The 15,358-nt window shown below is 36.7% G+C and overlaps 1 protein-coding gene across 6 annotated transcripts in view; it reads left to right on the top strand.

Annotated features, from left to right (window-relative positions):
• Positions 1–15,358, top strand: part of bbx (bobby sox) — an 87,434-nt gene that overhangs the window by 12,550 nt on the left and 59,526 nt on the right. The window contains exon 1 of one of the 6 annotated variants that reach the window (XM_083113589.1): positions 8,678–8,905. The exons of 1 other annotated variant lie outside the window; for it this stretch is intronic. In XM_083113589.1, coding sequence (XP_082969715.1) covers positions 8,879–8,905 — 27 coding nt within the window. In that variant the 5' untranslated portion in view covers positions 8,678–8,878. Of the gene's footprint in view, positions 1–8,677; positions 8,906–9,077; positions 9,204–15,358 lie in introns of those variants that run through there. 4 more of the 6 variants (XM_083113592.1, XM_083113593.1, XM_083113591.1 and 1 more) reach the window with 4 other exon arrangements.

The following is a 15,358-nucleotide window of genomic DNA, read 5'->3' as shown; positions in this document are numbered from 1 at the left end:
CGAACATAAATAACTGAGTTTTCGTTTCGTGTCGTTGGCAACCATGACGGCATAAACCAACTTTCATTTTATTGACACTTCGTACGGTTATCAAGGTGGGTAACTGAATTTTTCAAGGTTTCGTACCACGGGATATTTAGGTGTTTGCATTTCCTGGAAGAAATCGGCCATTTTCAAAGTGTGGATTTATTGCTTCCCAAGTAAAGACGTATGTAGAATAGAATAAGGGTTCATGGGGTCCAGTCAGGCCCGTAGCCAGAATTTTACTTCGGGGCGCGGGGGGGTCATCCCTTATCATCAACCGCCAGGCGAAAAAGTGGGGGTAGAGGCCATTAAGATGAATTTCTCAGATATTACAACTCATTACGCGTACAGTGGGATCAGTGAGTATTACCGTGCAAATTGTCCACGACTATTTTCATTAATTTTCTCTCACATCCTATGTGTTATTAAGCGATGGATTTTTATGAATGCTGGTGCAGAAGTTGTCAACAGTTTGCTTTGAGTTTTCTTTTAATTCTTGAAGCTCTTATTGGATCAAATAAAGTTCACGAACATGGTGATGGACAATTTGCACGGTAATACTCATGGATCCCACTGTACAAGATGTTTAATCCTGCTAAGGAAGTAAAAATAATTACCACTAAACACTAATAACGAAATATATTTGTAGGATTTCGGGGAGTTTCAGCCCCCGAGCCCTCCTCCTGGCTGCGTGCCTGGGTCCAGTTCCCCTCCTCACGAGAGTTAAAAAACGAGCTATTTGTTTACCATTTGTTGTATAATGTGAACTTACATGAATATAAGGATTTGATTGTGATTAAACATCTCTGAATTGCTAAATTCAATGTATAAAATAAATCAGGGATTTTTCCTAACCTTTTCGTTATTCTATAAATCTTCCATTTCTATATTTGTTGTTGTTTTATTGTTCTTATTTTACGTCGCCTTTCTGCCTATTTACGCGTTGATGAGGATGAATAATGCTCAAATGAAATTCATACTTGTGCCTAAGGCTAGGATTTTCATGACTTAGCATATTTTTTTTGTGTAAGGGTGATGTGTTCCCTAATGATATAGAAATTCATATTATGAAGAAAGTAATTAAATTAAGGTGTTTTTAAGGGTATATTTTGGCATATTTGGCCATTTCTATGTGCTAGAGCATGTTTTGATGGATTTTCGGTCATATTCAGCATATTTTTTGAGTTTTCAAGAAATATAGTCATTTTCGAAATGGATTCATTCTCTTTTTTTTTTGGACTGTAGCAAAATCTTTTACGTTTTTATTTGAAAATTTAGTATTTATTGTGCATTGCAACTCAGGGTCCATAAAGTGAACTAAAAATAGTACGTATGTGAAAATATATCAGCATTTAGATATTGATGTTTGAAACAGTCCAGTTATAAGGGCATATTTTTCAAATTATAGTGCATATTTTGTAAAATTGTAGGTCATAAGAGCATATTTTATTTTGCATATTTTGGTGACTTTTAGGTAATAAAAATCCTAGCCTTACTCGTGCCCATGCTGGAACTCGAATCTCAGACTGAATGTGGATTTTTAATATTTTTAAAAACTTTTTTTCTTCATAGCACAGTCGTTTTTATTCAAATTTGTTATCTTAACTAGAAATAAGCTTGATAATGAATGTTATGTATTCATTAGCTATTCACATAATTATTATTATTACCTATCCTCAATAATAAAATCTATTAAAAGGGTTCTATTCTGTAGTCTCCAGCTCCCCTCCACTACACATTTTTCTTCTGCTTGCTCGTACAGTGGGATCCATGAGTATTACCGTGCAAATTGTCCATCACCATGTTCGTGCACTTTATTTGACCCGGTAAGAGCTTTAAGAATTAAAAGAAAACTCGAAACAAGCTGTTGACAACTTCTGCACCATCATGCATAAAAATCCATCGCTTAAAAACGCATCGCATGTAAGAGAAAAATAAATGAAAATAGTCATGGACAATTTGCACGGTAATTTTCAAGGATCCCACTGTACAAGAAATGATTTATCAGTTTGAACCTCACTCCAACTTTCAACAAATAAGCTCCAGTGTTTGCAGTTGAATTTGCTAATATTATCGACACCTGTTGATAAGAAATATCAATGAACTCTTTTTGCCTATCAGCTAGCGACCTTACTTAATCTCGCCTACTTGTGATGACGTCAGAACTTCTGTATTTAAATATGCACATGTAGAGTTTACATTTCATCTAAATTGAGAACTTACTTTAATATCTCACGTAGTTCCTACCCTTATCTTTATTATTATTTGGGGACTGATATGACTAACTAACTAACTCTCTAGCCTTCTTAAACCCGAAGGTTCATGGCTGCAGCAACACAGGCCTTCCATCTTTCCCTATCTTGAGCAAGATCTATATACTCTTTTCCATCCCTACCGATTTCCCTTAGGTCCATCTCAGCGTTGTCTCTCCATCTTCGTCTTGGCCTTCCTACAGGTCTCTTACCATCAGGTTTCCCAACAAGAATCCTACAAACTCCTCTTTCCTCTCCCATTCGTGCCACATGGCCTGCCCACCTAAGTCTTCTTGATTTAATTATTCTAATAATATCTGGACATGAATACAAATTATGCAGTTCTAAATTATGTAACCTTCTCCACTCACCTGGCTCCTCATCCCTTTTAGGTTCAAAGATTTTCCTAAGGATATTATTTTCAAATACTCTCAATTTATGTTCCTCTTTCAATGTAAGGGACCAAGTTTCACATCCATATAATACTACAGGCAAAATTACTGTTTTGTATATTTTAACTTTTAGTTTCTTAGATATTAAACGAGAAGACAAAAGTTTATGAAGAGAGAAGTAACATGCATTTCCTGAATTAAGCCTACTTTTTATTTCCTCTTTAATATAATTTTCATTTGTTAATATTACTCCTAAGTATTTGAATTTGGAAACTGGTTCAAACGAGTTGTTATCAATAATTAGATTTTGATTATTACCTAACACTTGGTTTCGGCCTGTAAGCATATATTTAGTTTTCTCTTTGTTAACTTCCAAACCTATCTCTTTAGCAGTTTTGAAAAATATTTTAGCATTATTCTTAATTGTATTCACATCATCCCCCAGTAAGTCTACATCATCTGCATATGCTAACAACTGAGTCACACCATTTAATTTTAGTCCTTCCTTAGTTTCTTTTACCTTCCTAACAGCATATTCTAAGGCAAAATTAAAGAGCAATGGAGATAATGCATCTCCTTGTTTTAACCCATCATGAATTGTAGATATGATATTTACAATAACAAATTTAAGATAATGCATTTGTTCAGCTTCCGTTGTAAGAAAGCAGCACCACCTGGAGTCCAAGTTCGGCAATAGCTTCAGTATTCATTGTGAGTTTGAAAGGACAGATAGGCCGAACCATGAAAATAATTTACATCGAACAACGCTAGATTTTCTAGTCTACTAAATTTTATCTTTGTACGTGGGATCCTTGAGAGTTACCGTGCAAATTGTCCATCACCATATTCGTGCACTTTATTTGACCCAGTAAGAGCTTCAAGAAGTAAAAGAAAGCTCAAAACAAACTGTTGATAATTTCTGCACCAGCATACATAAAAATCCATCCCTTAAAATCACATAGGATGTAAGAGAAAAAATTAATGAAAATAGTCATGGACAATTTGCACGGTAATACTCATGGATCCCACTACACTATCTCAAGACCATAGCAGCAGTGTACTTTTTTTTTAACAAAAAGAATCTTGTTGATTAGTACCTTCTAAAACAATACAGTCACAAAACAATAATGGAATGGCAGGCATAGAGGAAGTTGACGAAACATGACGATAACATTATCAGGTTTACTCACACCTGAAGCATGTAAATGGTCATTGAGAATGTCGGGAACGAAGCTTACACCCCTAGGAGACGAAGTTAATGGTGTCGAATGGACTTTGCGCCTTCTTCAAGTACGCGATAAGCATCAGACAATCTCCGCACAAACAAGGCTTTCGAGCAAAGCAAGTTGCAGATTGAAATCGTGTAGTGTGAATAAGGGTTTTCATTGTCAGAAGTTATTGTGTGTGCACCACCAGGAATTGCCGCGAGCCAGACCGTTGATGAAAATTTGAATAATATTAGTGAAAGCTAATAATAATTAGAGCATAAATATTATGGTTGTTACATTCTTGGGAAGATTTATTTCTGGAACCACGATTGCTTTTATTTTTTCAAATGTTCTACTAATACAGAAATACACACTCGTTCTCATATTTTAACTTTTATCATGGGCGCCAGCAGGAAGGGTAAAGGAAGGAGGGTGACAATCGCCCAAGTGGAATACGGAAAATTTACCCACTTATTTTTACTTTATCTCTTTTATTTGTACATCTTCCTCTTCTCTTAGTTTGGCCTCCCGATGACGTAGTGGTAACGTCGTAGCCTTGCAACAAAGGGGTCACAGGTTCGATACTCGGTGGAGGCACATAGTAGTTTGGTTTTCCACTTGGAGTCCAGTCCCAATTAGCCTATCTGTGCATAAAGTAGACTTAAAAACTCAGACAAATCCTTCTCTCAGTTTAAATATCTTCTCGTATTACTCCTCTCTTCTATCATATTTCTTCCCGTTTCCTCTTCTGTTTTCTTTGTTTACTCTCTCTATATCTGTCTGTCTGTCTCGCTTCAATATTTCTGTTTCTTTCTTCCCCCATTTTTCTATCACGCTCTCTCTCTCTATCTCTCTCTCTCTCTCTCTCTCTCTCTCTCTCTCTCTCTCTCTCTCTCTCTCCCCTTGTATACTTGGGGCCTCTCCCATGGCGCAGTGGTAGCGTCATTGCCTTGTAATCGAGGGGTCCCGGGTTCGATAACCGGTGGAGGCACAAGTGGTTCGGATCCCACTTTAAAACTGTAGGTCCAGTCCCGATTAGCCTCACTGTGCATAAAGTGGACTTAAAACAGCAACTCAGTCCAAACCAAACCAATCCTTGTATACTTACCTCTCTTCCTTTGTCTTTCTCTTAACTTTCTCTATCTTTCTCTATGTGTCTAGCTTCATTCATTTTCTATCGTTTCTTTCATGTATTTTTGTCTCTTCTTTAAAACATCTATTTCTTCTGACGGCAAGGTAAACATTAGGTCATACTACAGTATGTATATTCGGAAGCGAAGAATTTCGCTTCTCTCCACATAGCCCGTTTCGGGCTCAGTGTGCGAGCTTGCATTTGATTACATGTTCTATTCTCTCGTCGCTCCGGTTCCAGTAAGCGTCCAGGCTTTAGAAATACATCAACAAATATCCCCTTCGAGTTACAATATCTGCTTACAATAATCAAATTTACTGCGAGCGAAATGTTAGTCGTGTTCACCTTGCACTCAGATATACTGGACTGTATAGTAGTAAGTAGCATGTTCTGAACCCATAACTTAGGTGGGTGGGAAAAAATAGTTTGTGGGATGGGACAATTGCCACAGTGAAATAACGACTCACCTCTCACTTACATAAAAGGATTAAGGAATTGGCAGAGGGGGTGATCAGCCCTTTCCTCTGAGACTTGCAAAAGTAACAATAGGTTGCCAATTAGCACAAAGTCCATACATTTGAGACGCCTAAAACTTTAATATAAATTGTAAAATAGCAACATAAATAACTATCACCTCCCACTTGACGTTTAAAATTGAACTACCGTCTAGTAGTGAGCTAAATCTTAACTGTAAATGGTAAGTCAGCATAGTAAGCTTGCAGTCTAAAATGAAATATTCACCTCCGAAAACTAACTGTAATCACTTTGTGCAGAGATAGGCTAATCGGGACTGAACCTACAGTTTAAAGTGGGATCCGAACCACTGTGATTACAAGGTGAGGACGGAAAGCCAACTTTAAGCAATGCAGTCTGAAATGAAGTGATCACCTACTAAAACTAACTATAAATCACCGTTAGGAATAAACATTTAAAGGGGTGATCGTCCACTTTGTGTCTAAATAAGCGATCATCCTTAGAAACGATTTCTAAAACTAATGATAAACTTTCAACGAACCTTGCAAGCGGCAGTTTGAAAAAAAATATCATCCATACCATGCGAGAACAGATACCTGGCACTACACTAAACGCAAAAAGAGAATAATAATAATAATTGAAAAGCAAGGCGTTTCTAAACCATAACGCATGATTAAAAATAACTGTTTTCGTGGAGTGATTTTTACTATTCACTTTCCCGATTATGAAAGACTTCGCACACACGGGACCGCCCTGCAGGAAATATGTTGTTTCAGTCGTAAAAGCCAATTTCATTGCGTGCGAGATAATGAGGCTTCCGTTTGCATGACAGTCACTTACGTTTACGCACGTTCGTTTAAATATTGCAGAAAATTTTGCGCTGTTCTCGTTATTTTCCAGGTGATGAACCCGGTACTAACTTTTTTCATGTGCACTCCTGTTCAGATAGTGGCAAATACTTCAACTATCCAATCTTACAAAATGTGCCGCTTTATTTGAACAGGAGTGTACAAACAATAGGCTATTTAAACATAGGTTTATAGTTAGTGTTCTACAGAACGAAATCGAGGTGTGATGAAAACGTGCAAGATTCTTGCTAACGGTAGTACTGTTAGTATCACTGGCGTACGCAGCGGGGGAGCTGATGAGGTTATAGCCCGTCCCGACATTTCAAGAAAATTATCACGTGAAAGTAAAGGTAAAGTAAAAGGTAAAGTGTTCCCCTGTGCATAGCAGCACGCCATGAAGGCGTATAGGGGGTGTGGGGGTAACGCCCCACACTTTCTTGGAGTTTTTGCTATAACAAAAATAAGATAAGCAATTACTTTTAATTTCAAATATACTTTACTAACAATAATATTGTAAACGCACACAAAGTGCGGTTGTGAGTGTTGAATGCTTTCTCTCTTTTAAGAGATTCTTAACAAATCTACATCAATACGCACAATAAACGTAAAACAAGAATGCAAGACAATGATAAGTATGAAATCTAATTGATTTATACTAACATAAAGCAAGAAGTAAATGAATTCTTATACGTAATAAAACCCCTTCAACTATTTCATAACTTATTAACATATTTAACAAGTTATTAACGGAGTTTGCTATTTTATGATATCCGATATATAAAAGTAACAAATTAATTTCTTTCTATGTAATTAATAATAATAATAACAATAATAAGATTTTTAATTTAGTAATTTATTTGTACTTTTAATAACATTAGCTATAAATATCTATATCGTATAATTAAATGTATGTTTGTGGTGGAGGAAGTTTGTAGATTAAGATCTTTCCCCCCCCACCAGTTTTCAATAATTTCGCACCCTGATTTTGCCATTTTTTGGCACAAAGGCAATAAAAACTGAAAAAAGTACCGAAAATGACCTACAAGGCACTAAGCTATCCTAGGCTGTAGTGTAATGGCCGCACGAAAATCAGACGCTGAAGGGGCAGAAGTGATTAACATCGACAGTTAAAATTTCTTAATATTGTGATACTAACAAAATAAAACATGCCAAGTTATTTTATTTGTTCATTTCATGAAGAAAAAAGATAGAAGCAAGGAGTTTCAAAGTGGTTCAAAAGTTAATGTGGAATATTTAAATGGTAATAATGATGCCATTATCAACATTGTTTTTCCTAAATACTGATGACCACGGGGTGATGACGTTTTTATGAGGGGCGTGATCCATAAGTGTTGATGAGATGTAAATAGCGTAACGTACACTATAAGGTGCAAAATAGATTATTCTACACCTCCTAAACATTTATTTTTTCTCAGATATTAGCAAACAATTTTTTGCTCTAGGAAATATTAACTAACATTTTAATTTGGTAGCTAGGCCTACTTTTCAATACTCAAATTCCAATAATCTCCTTTGTATTCGACAACTTTTTTTACACTCTTGAAAGGCAGCTGCAGTATAATAATTATCTTCGAGTTAACAACTGTATTTGCAATAACATGATCATGCATTACCCTCGATAATACAGAGAGGTTCAAAAGCATTCTAAAATCGAAGCAAAATAATACAAATTAGAACGCTTACTGGCGTAACGCCAGCGAAAGCCGACCATCGTAGGCACATGAAATAATTTTTAAAGTAATCCTGTTATTTCCTATTTTTGTGCTTCAATGGATAATAATAAAATATATTACTTTTCATAAACTCTGCGTCCCCCAGAAAATAAGAATAGCAGGTTGGCTCGTCAGAAATCTCTTACATGCTGTTGAAGGTCAACATTCCCCCACTGTCAGCCAGTGTTACGAAACAGTCCGAAATGGCACGTGAATACATATGTATGTATAAAATAAACTACATCATTCAAAATGGATATGTAATGAGAGAGACTGATGTTTCAAAACTCGAATACTGGCTTGTGTGAGGTTAATTTTTTACATGCAGTTCTCGTTTCCAAAGAATGAATGCAAGTTAAAAAGCAAGAGCAATTTTGTTACAGGAAATCGTAGATTACACTTATCAGCTCAAATTAATATCTAAAGACATTGCTGCCTGATCATTGACACCGCCAGCTCATTCGATAATCAATATCCAGCAAACAGGAAACATATTTTAAATGTGCACAGGTATCGCGAACTGTCTTATTTAGTGTCGTCATCAAGTGAAACTTCCTTCATTGGGTGCCTCCCTACAACACCAGCTGATCGCTGAAAGGTTGAAATTTGCAGTCGCTGTGTGTTATCATCAATAAAACAACAAACATATTATGTTTTAAAATATGTTTGAAAATAGCTTGTGTCTACATGATACATCTTTGAATTCAGAAGAAACGTAGCTGTACAGTTTAGTTTTTAACGCGGAAGGCGTGTTGCCAAGCATTTTGGTATGTCGATTGACTACTACATATGACGTCACACCATTATGTGGTATTATGGCGAATGAGGCGGTGAAAGAATTGGTAAGTGTTTTCCAAAATTAATACATATTTTTAAGTTACTTTTAGATTGTATTGAACAAAGAGATATTCCTTAATATCTGAAGAGCAACTACACATACTTTACAGTAAGGTACAGAGTGAATTTCATTTAAAAATTGAGCCGCAAAAGTAGCAATACACCATAAGGCGACGTAGCCTCTATGCTTGCAAGAGCTGTGTAACCTTGAGGGAGAGTTTAAGTTCGGCGCTGCCGTGTTTGTGTGTAAACTGCTTCTCGTATACTACAAATTTATCGTTGGTGTAGTAATAGTTTCTGATGGTATGTATTAACAGTGTATCTGCACGTTTGTATGTGAATTTATGTGTGACATACTTTATCCTCTTGGAAGTGTTATTTGCCTGTAGAAATTAGGTAAGTTTCAAAGTAGGTCGCTGGGGGGTAGCAATTCACTCGACTGGTGCAATGTAATCACGTCCCGCAATCCACCATTGATCCCGGTATTACTTTTACCTGTTTTCCCTAATGATTCTAAATGAATACATACTCCAGTACTTTATGAATTGAAAATACTCGATCTGTCTTTTAAGTAAGACGTCATGTCTGTTTCACGTACATAAACATGACGTTAGTGTTGTGATTTCTAATCGGACGATGTCGTCTTTGTAAAAATGGAACAAGGTGTTACAAATTATGATTTTTCTTTGCGTTACAAGTATAATTGTAATAAACGAGCTAACTGCTCAACTCTGTAGGTTTACTTACTTCAGACTATGCAGTTACATGAGCGCATTTATTTTAAAATAAGGTAAATAAACAGTTAATATTTTCAAGGACATCGAACAGTTAACGTAGGTACACAGAAGTTGCACATACCATCAATGATCTTTCAAGTGTTATGTATGATAATTTGTAACAGTCATGTACAACTTTAGCTAACCTGAATATTATTGATGTAATGGTGTAAGTGTCGAATATCTATATGAAGTCAGTAGGGAATTGGTAAAATGACATTACTGTTTTTGAAATGTAGACCTATCTGTTCAGTTAAAGTTTTGGTAATAAAATGTTAACTCTAACAAATCATGCAACATCTGGAGAAACTCAGGTAACAAGTTTGTTCTTGTATGATCAAAGCAGACTAAGCTTTGACATATAAAGACTAGCAGCTATTGAATTATTTTTTCTTCCTGTCATGTTATTAAGGATCATTTGACATGTTTTAATAGTTTAGAATGGCATATCTTCCGTGTTTCATCACCCTGTGTATGTGTGCCTACAAATTATATTTGGTTCACTACAAGTTTTATGATCCAGCATAAGACACTAAATTGGCCCCCATATGCACTAATCTTAAACTTAAATTGGCCCTACTCAATATATGAGAATTCATAAAATTTGTAAAAACAAAAGATTCAGAATTGAGGCGCTAATAGTATTTGTACAGCTGCTCTATCACCATGTCAAGGGTCAGCTGGCTGATGCCTGCAAAGCCATTTTTGAAACTTTGTGCTTTTGAAAATCTTCTATGACATTCCAAAAACGAACGTTACATATGCTTAGAATTCTTTCTGGAGCATTCACACAAACTTTTGTGTGGTTTCATTTTGCTATTGTCTAGATATTTGCAATAGTTATGTGGCTACATAAGCCTATTGAACTATTGTGAATATCTAAACAGCGAAAGGAAACCACACAAAGGTCCATGTGAATGCTGTAGAAGGAATTGTAAGCTTGTGATTTTTCACATTTTGGAGCATTACAGCGGTTTTTCAAATGGAGAGGAAATTTTCGAAAATGGCTATGCTGGCATTGGCCAAATGTCCAATCGAGCCTTAAATTTTGTTACATGTCCATAAATGTACAGTCTCCCTTTTTTTTCTGTTTGGGCTATTATATTTTTTCTAAGTTGGACAAATATAAAACATTGGAGAAGCTAAATGTCAGCTGGGGATTCAAGGAAATTTAAGAAGAGTTCTCTATCCCCCAAAAATTCATGCTGCAATGAGTGACATCACTGCTGTTTGATGTAGACCAGAGAGGGTGTAGGGTTGCCAGATTCTCTAAATGAAAAGCAGGGCATCTGTCTCGAACAAGCAAAGATATTGTTCTAGTACTGGCACTATGATTTATGCCTGAATCATATGATGCTAGATTCCATGGTGGATTTTCTAGTTGGACTTGTACTGGCTAACCTGCTAGGTTTTGCCTTGCACAATACTAGTTACCGTACTTGTCAGTATTCTTTTGTTCCCACAAGGCATTGCGCAGGGCAGGCAAGCCAAAAAGATGGACAAGCAATTAGAAGAACGTTGTAGGAGAAGAGCTACTGCTGTTATTAAAAATTGAAAGAAAAATATGGGAAATATGTTGGACATTTAATACACTGGTAATAATAAGAATTTTAATTATCTGCTAATCATATTTGTCAGATACAAATCTCATTGCTTTGCATAAATTCCTAAATATTAATGAACCTGAATACTGTTGCTTTTTCTTTCATCGAACAGCGAACAAAAACAACAAGCACTCGGAAACTACAGACAAAAGAACTTTCCCTTGCCAATTCACATATTAGCTACATATGACCAGACTTTCGCTCTGATTGTCTATTCCACAGAATCTAGCAGAGAAAGCCAGTTGCAATTATAACATGATTGTAATCAAAAACCAGTGTGGCATCCATCATTTCCAGTCAGGCTGCCAGTCCAGCACCAATTAGGGCATAACTACTGGAAATCCAGTTCCATGTGAGTCGACCTTAAGAAAGTAATATATATTTCCATGAGTTACATTTTCAAATAACATATTAAAGGACCATTGATTAACATTTCAGAGCATTTTTAAAAGCTTGTTATTTGGAATTCTGTTGCCAGGGTAGAACTTGCAAAGCTTCATGCTTTCCTAGCGGTGGATTATGAAGAGATTCTCTCAGAATATCTACCACACCAGTTATGGATATGAAGTGTCACACTTCAGCATAGGCATAGTTTCGTCTGTCCACTTGAAGGGGCTAAAGGGGGCCAGCAGTATTCATGCTTTTATCCATAACAAAAATCATCACGGGCATTCTTCTCGGGAAACAGGTGATCTGCACATCATCTTGTGCAAAAGAAATGGAATTGTCGAGTGTTATTTTTATGAGAGGAATAATAAGAACATATTTCTTCTTTAGGATAAAGGATATGTAATTTTAGTGTGTTATTGTTAGGTATTCCAGTGTTCATGGTAATGAATAAATTATAATGCTGCAATGGGAAGCATGCTCAATTAGTTCCTTGTAACAAATTAAGACATTACACAAATTACATAATTGTCTTATCTAAATACTATTTTTTTTTTTTTTTTGCTCTTCTGTATAAATTCCTGAAAAATTATTTTCAGTCCACTACAATTTCCCTTTCTATTTTTCAATAGTGTCTTGCCTCATGGCCATCGTAGCCATATTTTCAGATGTTTCGTTGCAGAGAAAGACTGTTCAGCTGTAGCCGAATACACTGTGCAGCATTTTGTGCAACTGAAAATGGAACATCAACCCAGGGTGCAAATTGTGCCCCCACCCCCTTGCCCCTGTTGAGTTACCCGTATGCTTTTGGATCTAAAGAAAATCTATACTGAATAAATGAATTAGGGAAACGAAGAATTCCACACTATTACAAAATTGAGAACCTTCTAATTTATTGAATTATTCTCTATGTAGGCTTTAGGACAAATTTGACCTTTTATTAAGAGAGTTATCATAGCCACCTGAAGAGAAGTTCTGACTTAAACAAAATATAAAAAAGAGCATACTCATACTAAACATGCACTAATAATAATTAATGTCGTGAAATATACAGAAAGTTGCAATTTAGGTGATATATTATTCAACTATCTTCAAAAACTAGACTTTTGATTTTGTTTTTATTTTACTTCGCTCTTCTGCCACTTCTGGCTAATCGCAAAGATTTTTTTAATTGAGAATTCTCAACCAAACAACTTTTATATAACGCTGACCAGATGACTTCAAAATGACACCAAGTATGCCCCTTAGTCCCACCTAGCCCCTACACTTCAGTCATTTAAGGTGAGAATGACATTAGCTCTCGAAATCTCAGAAGCATATCTAAAACTGACCTAACCAATATCCTGAGAAAATCTCTTCATATTAGAACTTCGTTTCATGACCTTTTGCAGATTTGTACATTTTAATTGATCTATTACACATTGAAAATATGCTCAATTTATACCTCTACTCTTTTAGTCCATGGGATGCAAACTGAAAGAGCTTACATTCCATTTTTGTTTGAAACCAACTCTTGTAATGTTTAACATGGGGCTCTTATGGGCCGCCGCACACTGGACGAAACAATCGACTTGAGTCACGTTGCGACGGTTTGTGACAAAACAGTGAAGGTCATGGGAATTTGGTCTCGCAGCAGCACGATGTAACAAAATGCTCTGCGCATGTACGAATCCTTTCCTGCTAGTGGTGCACTAATGCATCTCGCAAAATATTAGATTTTGAGTTATGACGTAACCCAATGGAAGTAAAGGCGAGGGAAAGAAAATAAGAGTGGAAATGCACTGCACAAGTTCCGACATTTCCATGAGAGGCCTCCTCAGTGTAGTGTACGGCGTCTTATCGAGCCACTCCTGAAAAAGTGGTTTTTAACATGTTCCGAGTAGCTATAATTGTTTTAGTGTTTTCATGGATACACCCATCAGAATTTTAACTTGATGGTAGGAATAAAACACTATTACGCATACAGCACCCTTAAGTCATTTTTTAACCTTTTTACCATACCTCTTGATCCACGCCTTGTCTGACGCAGCCAATGTCATAATTAAATTGGCATAGTATGTCTACCTGATGAAGGGATTAGTTATATCCCAAAACGTAGTTTCACGTAAATCACATACTCCCCAATGTAAGTACTTTTAAGTATTTTCTAAAATATTTTTATGTTGTACTGATAATTTGTACTACGTGAGTAAGTCGCACCTGCATCACCATGCCTGCTTGTGATTCATCACTGTATCGTTTGACAGACATATTATACAGGGTGACAATTAATGAACTATATGAAATAAAACTGAAATTAGTGACAAACCACGTAGTACACAAACTGTATTGCACATGTAAACTGCACTACAGACATTCGGATTTAGGTTATGACATGTTCGATATGTCTGCCATCTCTGGCGATGATGTGGCGCAGACGAACAGCAAAATTCTGCATGACCCGCTGAAGTGTCGAAACATCGATGCTGTCGATGACCTCCTGAATGGCAGTTTTCAGCTTGGCAATGGTTTTGGGGTTATTTCTGTACACCTTGTCCTTAACATAGCCTCACAAAAATGAGTCACATGTGTTCAGATCCGGGGAATATGGCGGCCAAGCGAGTCCCCTTCCAGTGGCCTCTGGGTGCTCCAGAGCCAGAATGCGGTCTCCAAAATACTCTTCCAGGACGTCAAACACTCTCATGGTCCGATGGGGTCAAGCTCCATCTTGCATAAACCACATCTTGTCGAAATCAGGGTCACTTTAGATAATGGGTATGAAATCATTTTCCAAAACAGTCACGTATCGTGCATTAGTCACCGTGCTGTCAAGGAATATCGCACCGATTATTCCATGACTGGACATTGCACACCACGCAGTCACCCGTTGAGGGTGGAGAGACTTCTTATTGCAAAATGCGGATTCTCAGTCCCCCAAATGTGCCAATTTTGCTTATTGACGAACCCATCCAAATGAAAGTGGGCTTCATCGCTAAACCAAACCATATTCACATCAAATTCCTGGTCGTCAATTCTCTGGACAATAGTGTTGGTGAAAAACAACCGCTGTTCCATGGCCACGGGGTTTAATGGCTGATGGGTTTGAATTTTGTATGGGAAGAGATGCAGGTCTTCAACAACAATTTGTCGCAGGGTCTCCTGGTTGATTCCCACCTGTTGTGCAGCTCGTCTGATCGATTTCCGTGGGCTGGTTTGAAAAACAGCGCGTGTCTTCACGATGTTTTCAGGCATTTTCACACTTGTTTGTTGACCGACATTGTCATCACAAACACTACCTGTTCTCTCAAACTCGCAGTTTGGACGTCATCACGTGAACCGTTCAGAAATTATGACTGTTTTATTTCATATAGTTCATTAATTGTCACCCTGTATGTAGGTTTGATAGTGCAGTCAAGGTTAAAAATGGATTTTGATCCAGAGAAGCTAATCGTTCTTGTCCAAGCGAGGCCTCCATTGTATTATTATTTCTCTACTGGTTACCGTAATAAGGACAAAATTGATGCACTCTGGAATGAAAAATGGCACTATTGCATTACCTTAAAAAGTAAGTCTATTGGAAATTATCTTGTATTTGGACAGAGAAAAAAGTTCTGTTGTCATGGAACAGTAGTACCATGAATGGAATTAAAGAAATCAACACCTCTTTTTTCCCCTCTCGTTCTTGTATGAGGAACACAAGAAGACTCATCTT

Source organism: Lepisma saccharinum, chromosome 28, assembly GCF_977018435.1.
Source record: "Lepisma saccharinum chromosome 28, izLepSacc3.1, whole genome shotgun sequence".
In the NCBI taxonomy this organism is placed as follows: Eukaryota; Metazoa; Arthropoda; class Insecta; order Zygentoma; family Lepismatidae; genus Lepisma; species Lepisma saccharinum.
The sequence above is the reverse complement of the archived record's forward strand: the minus strand, read 5'-3'. Positions and strand labels throughout refer to the sequence as shown.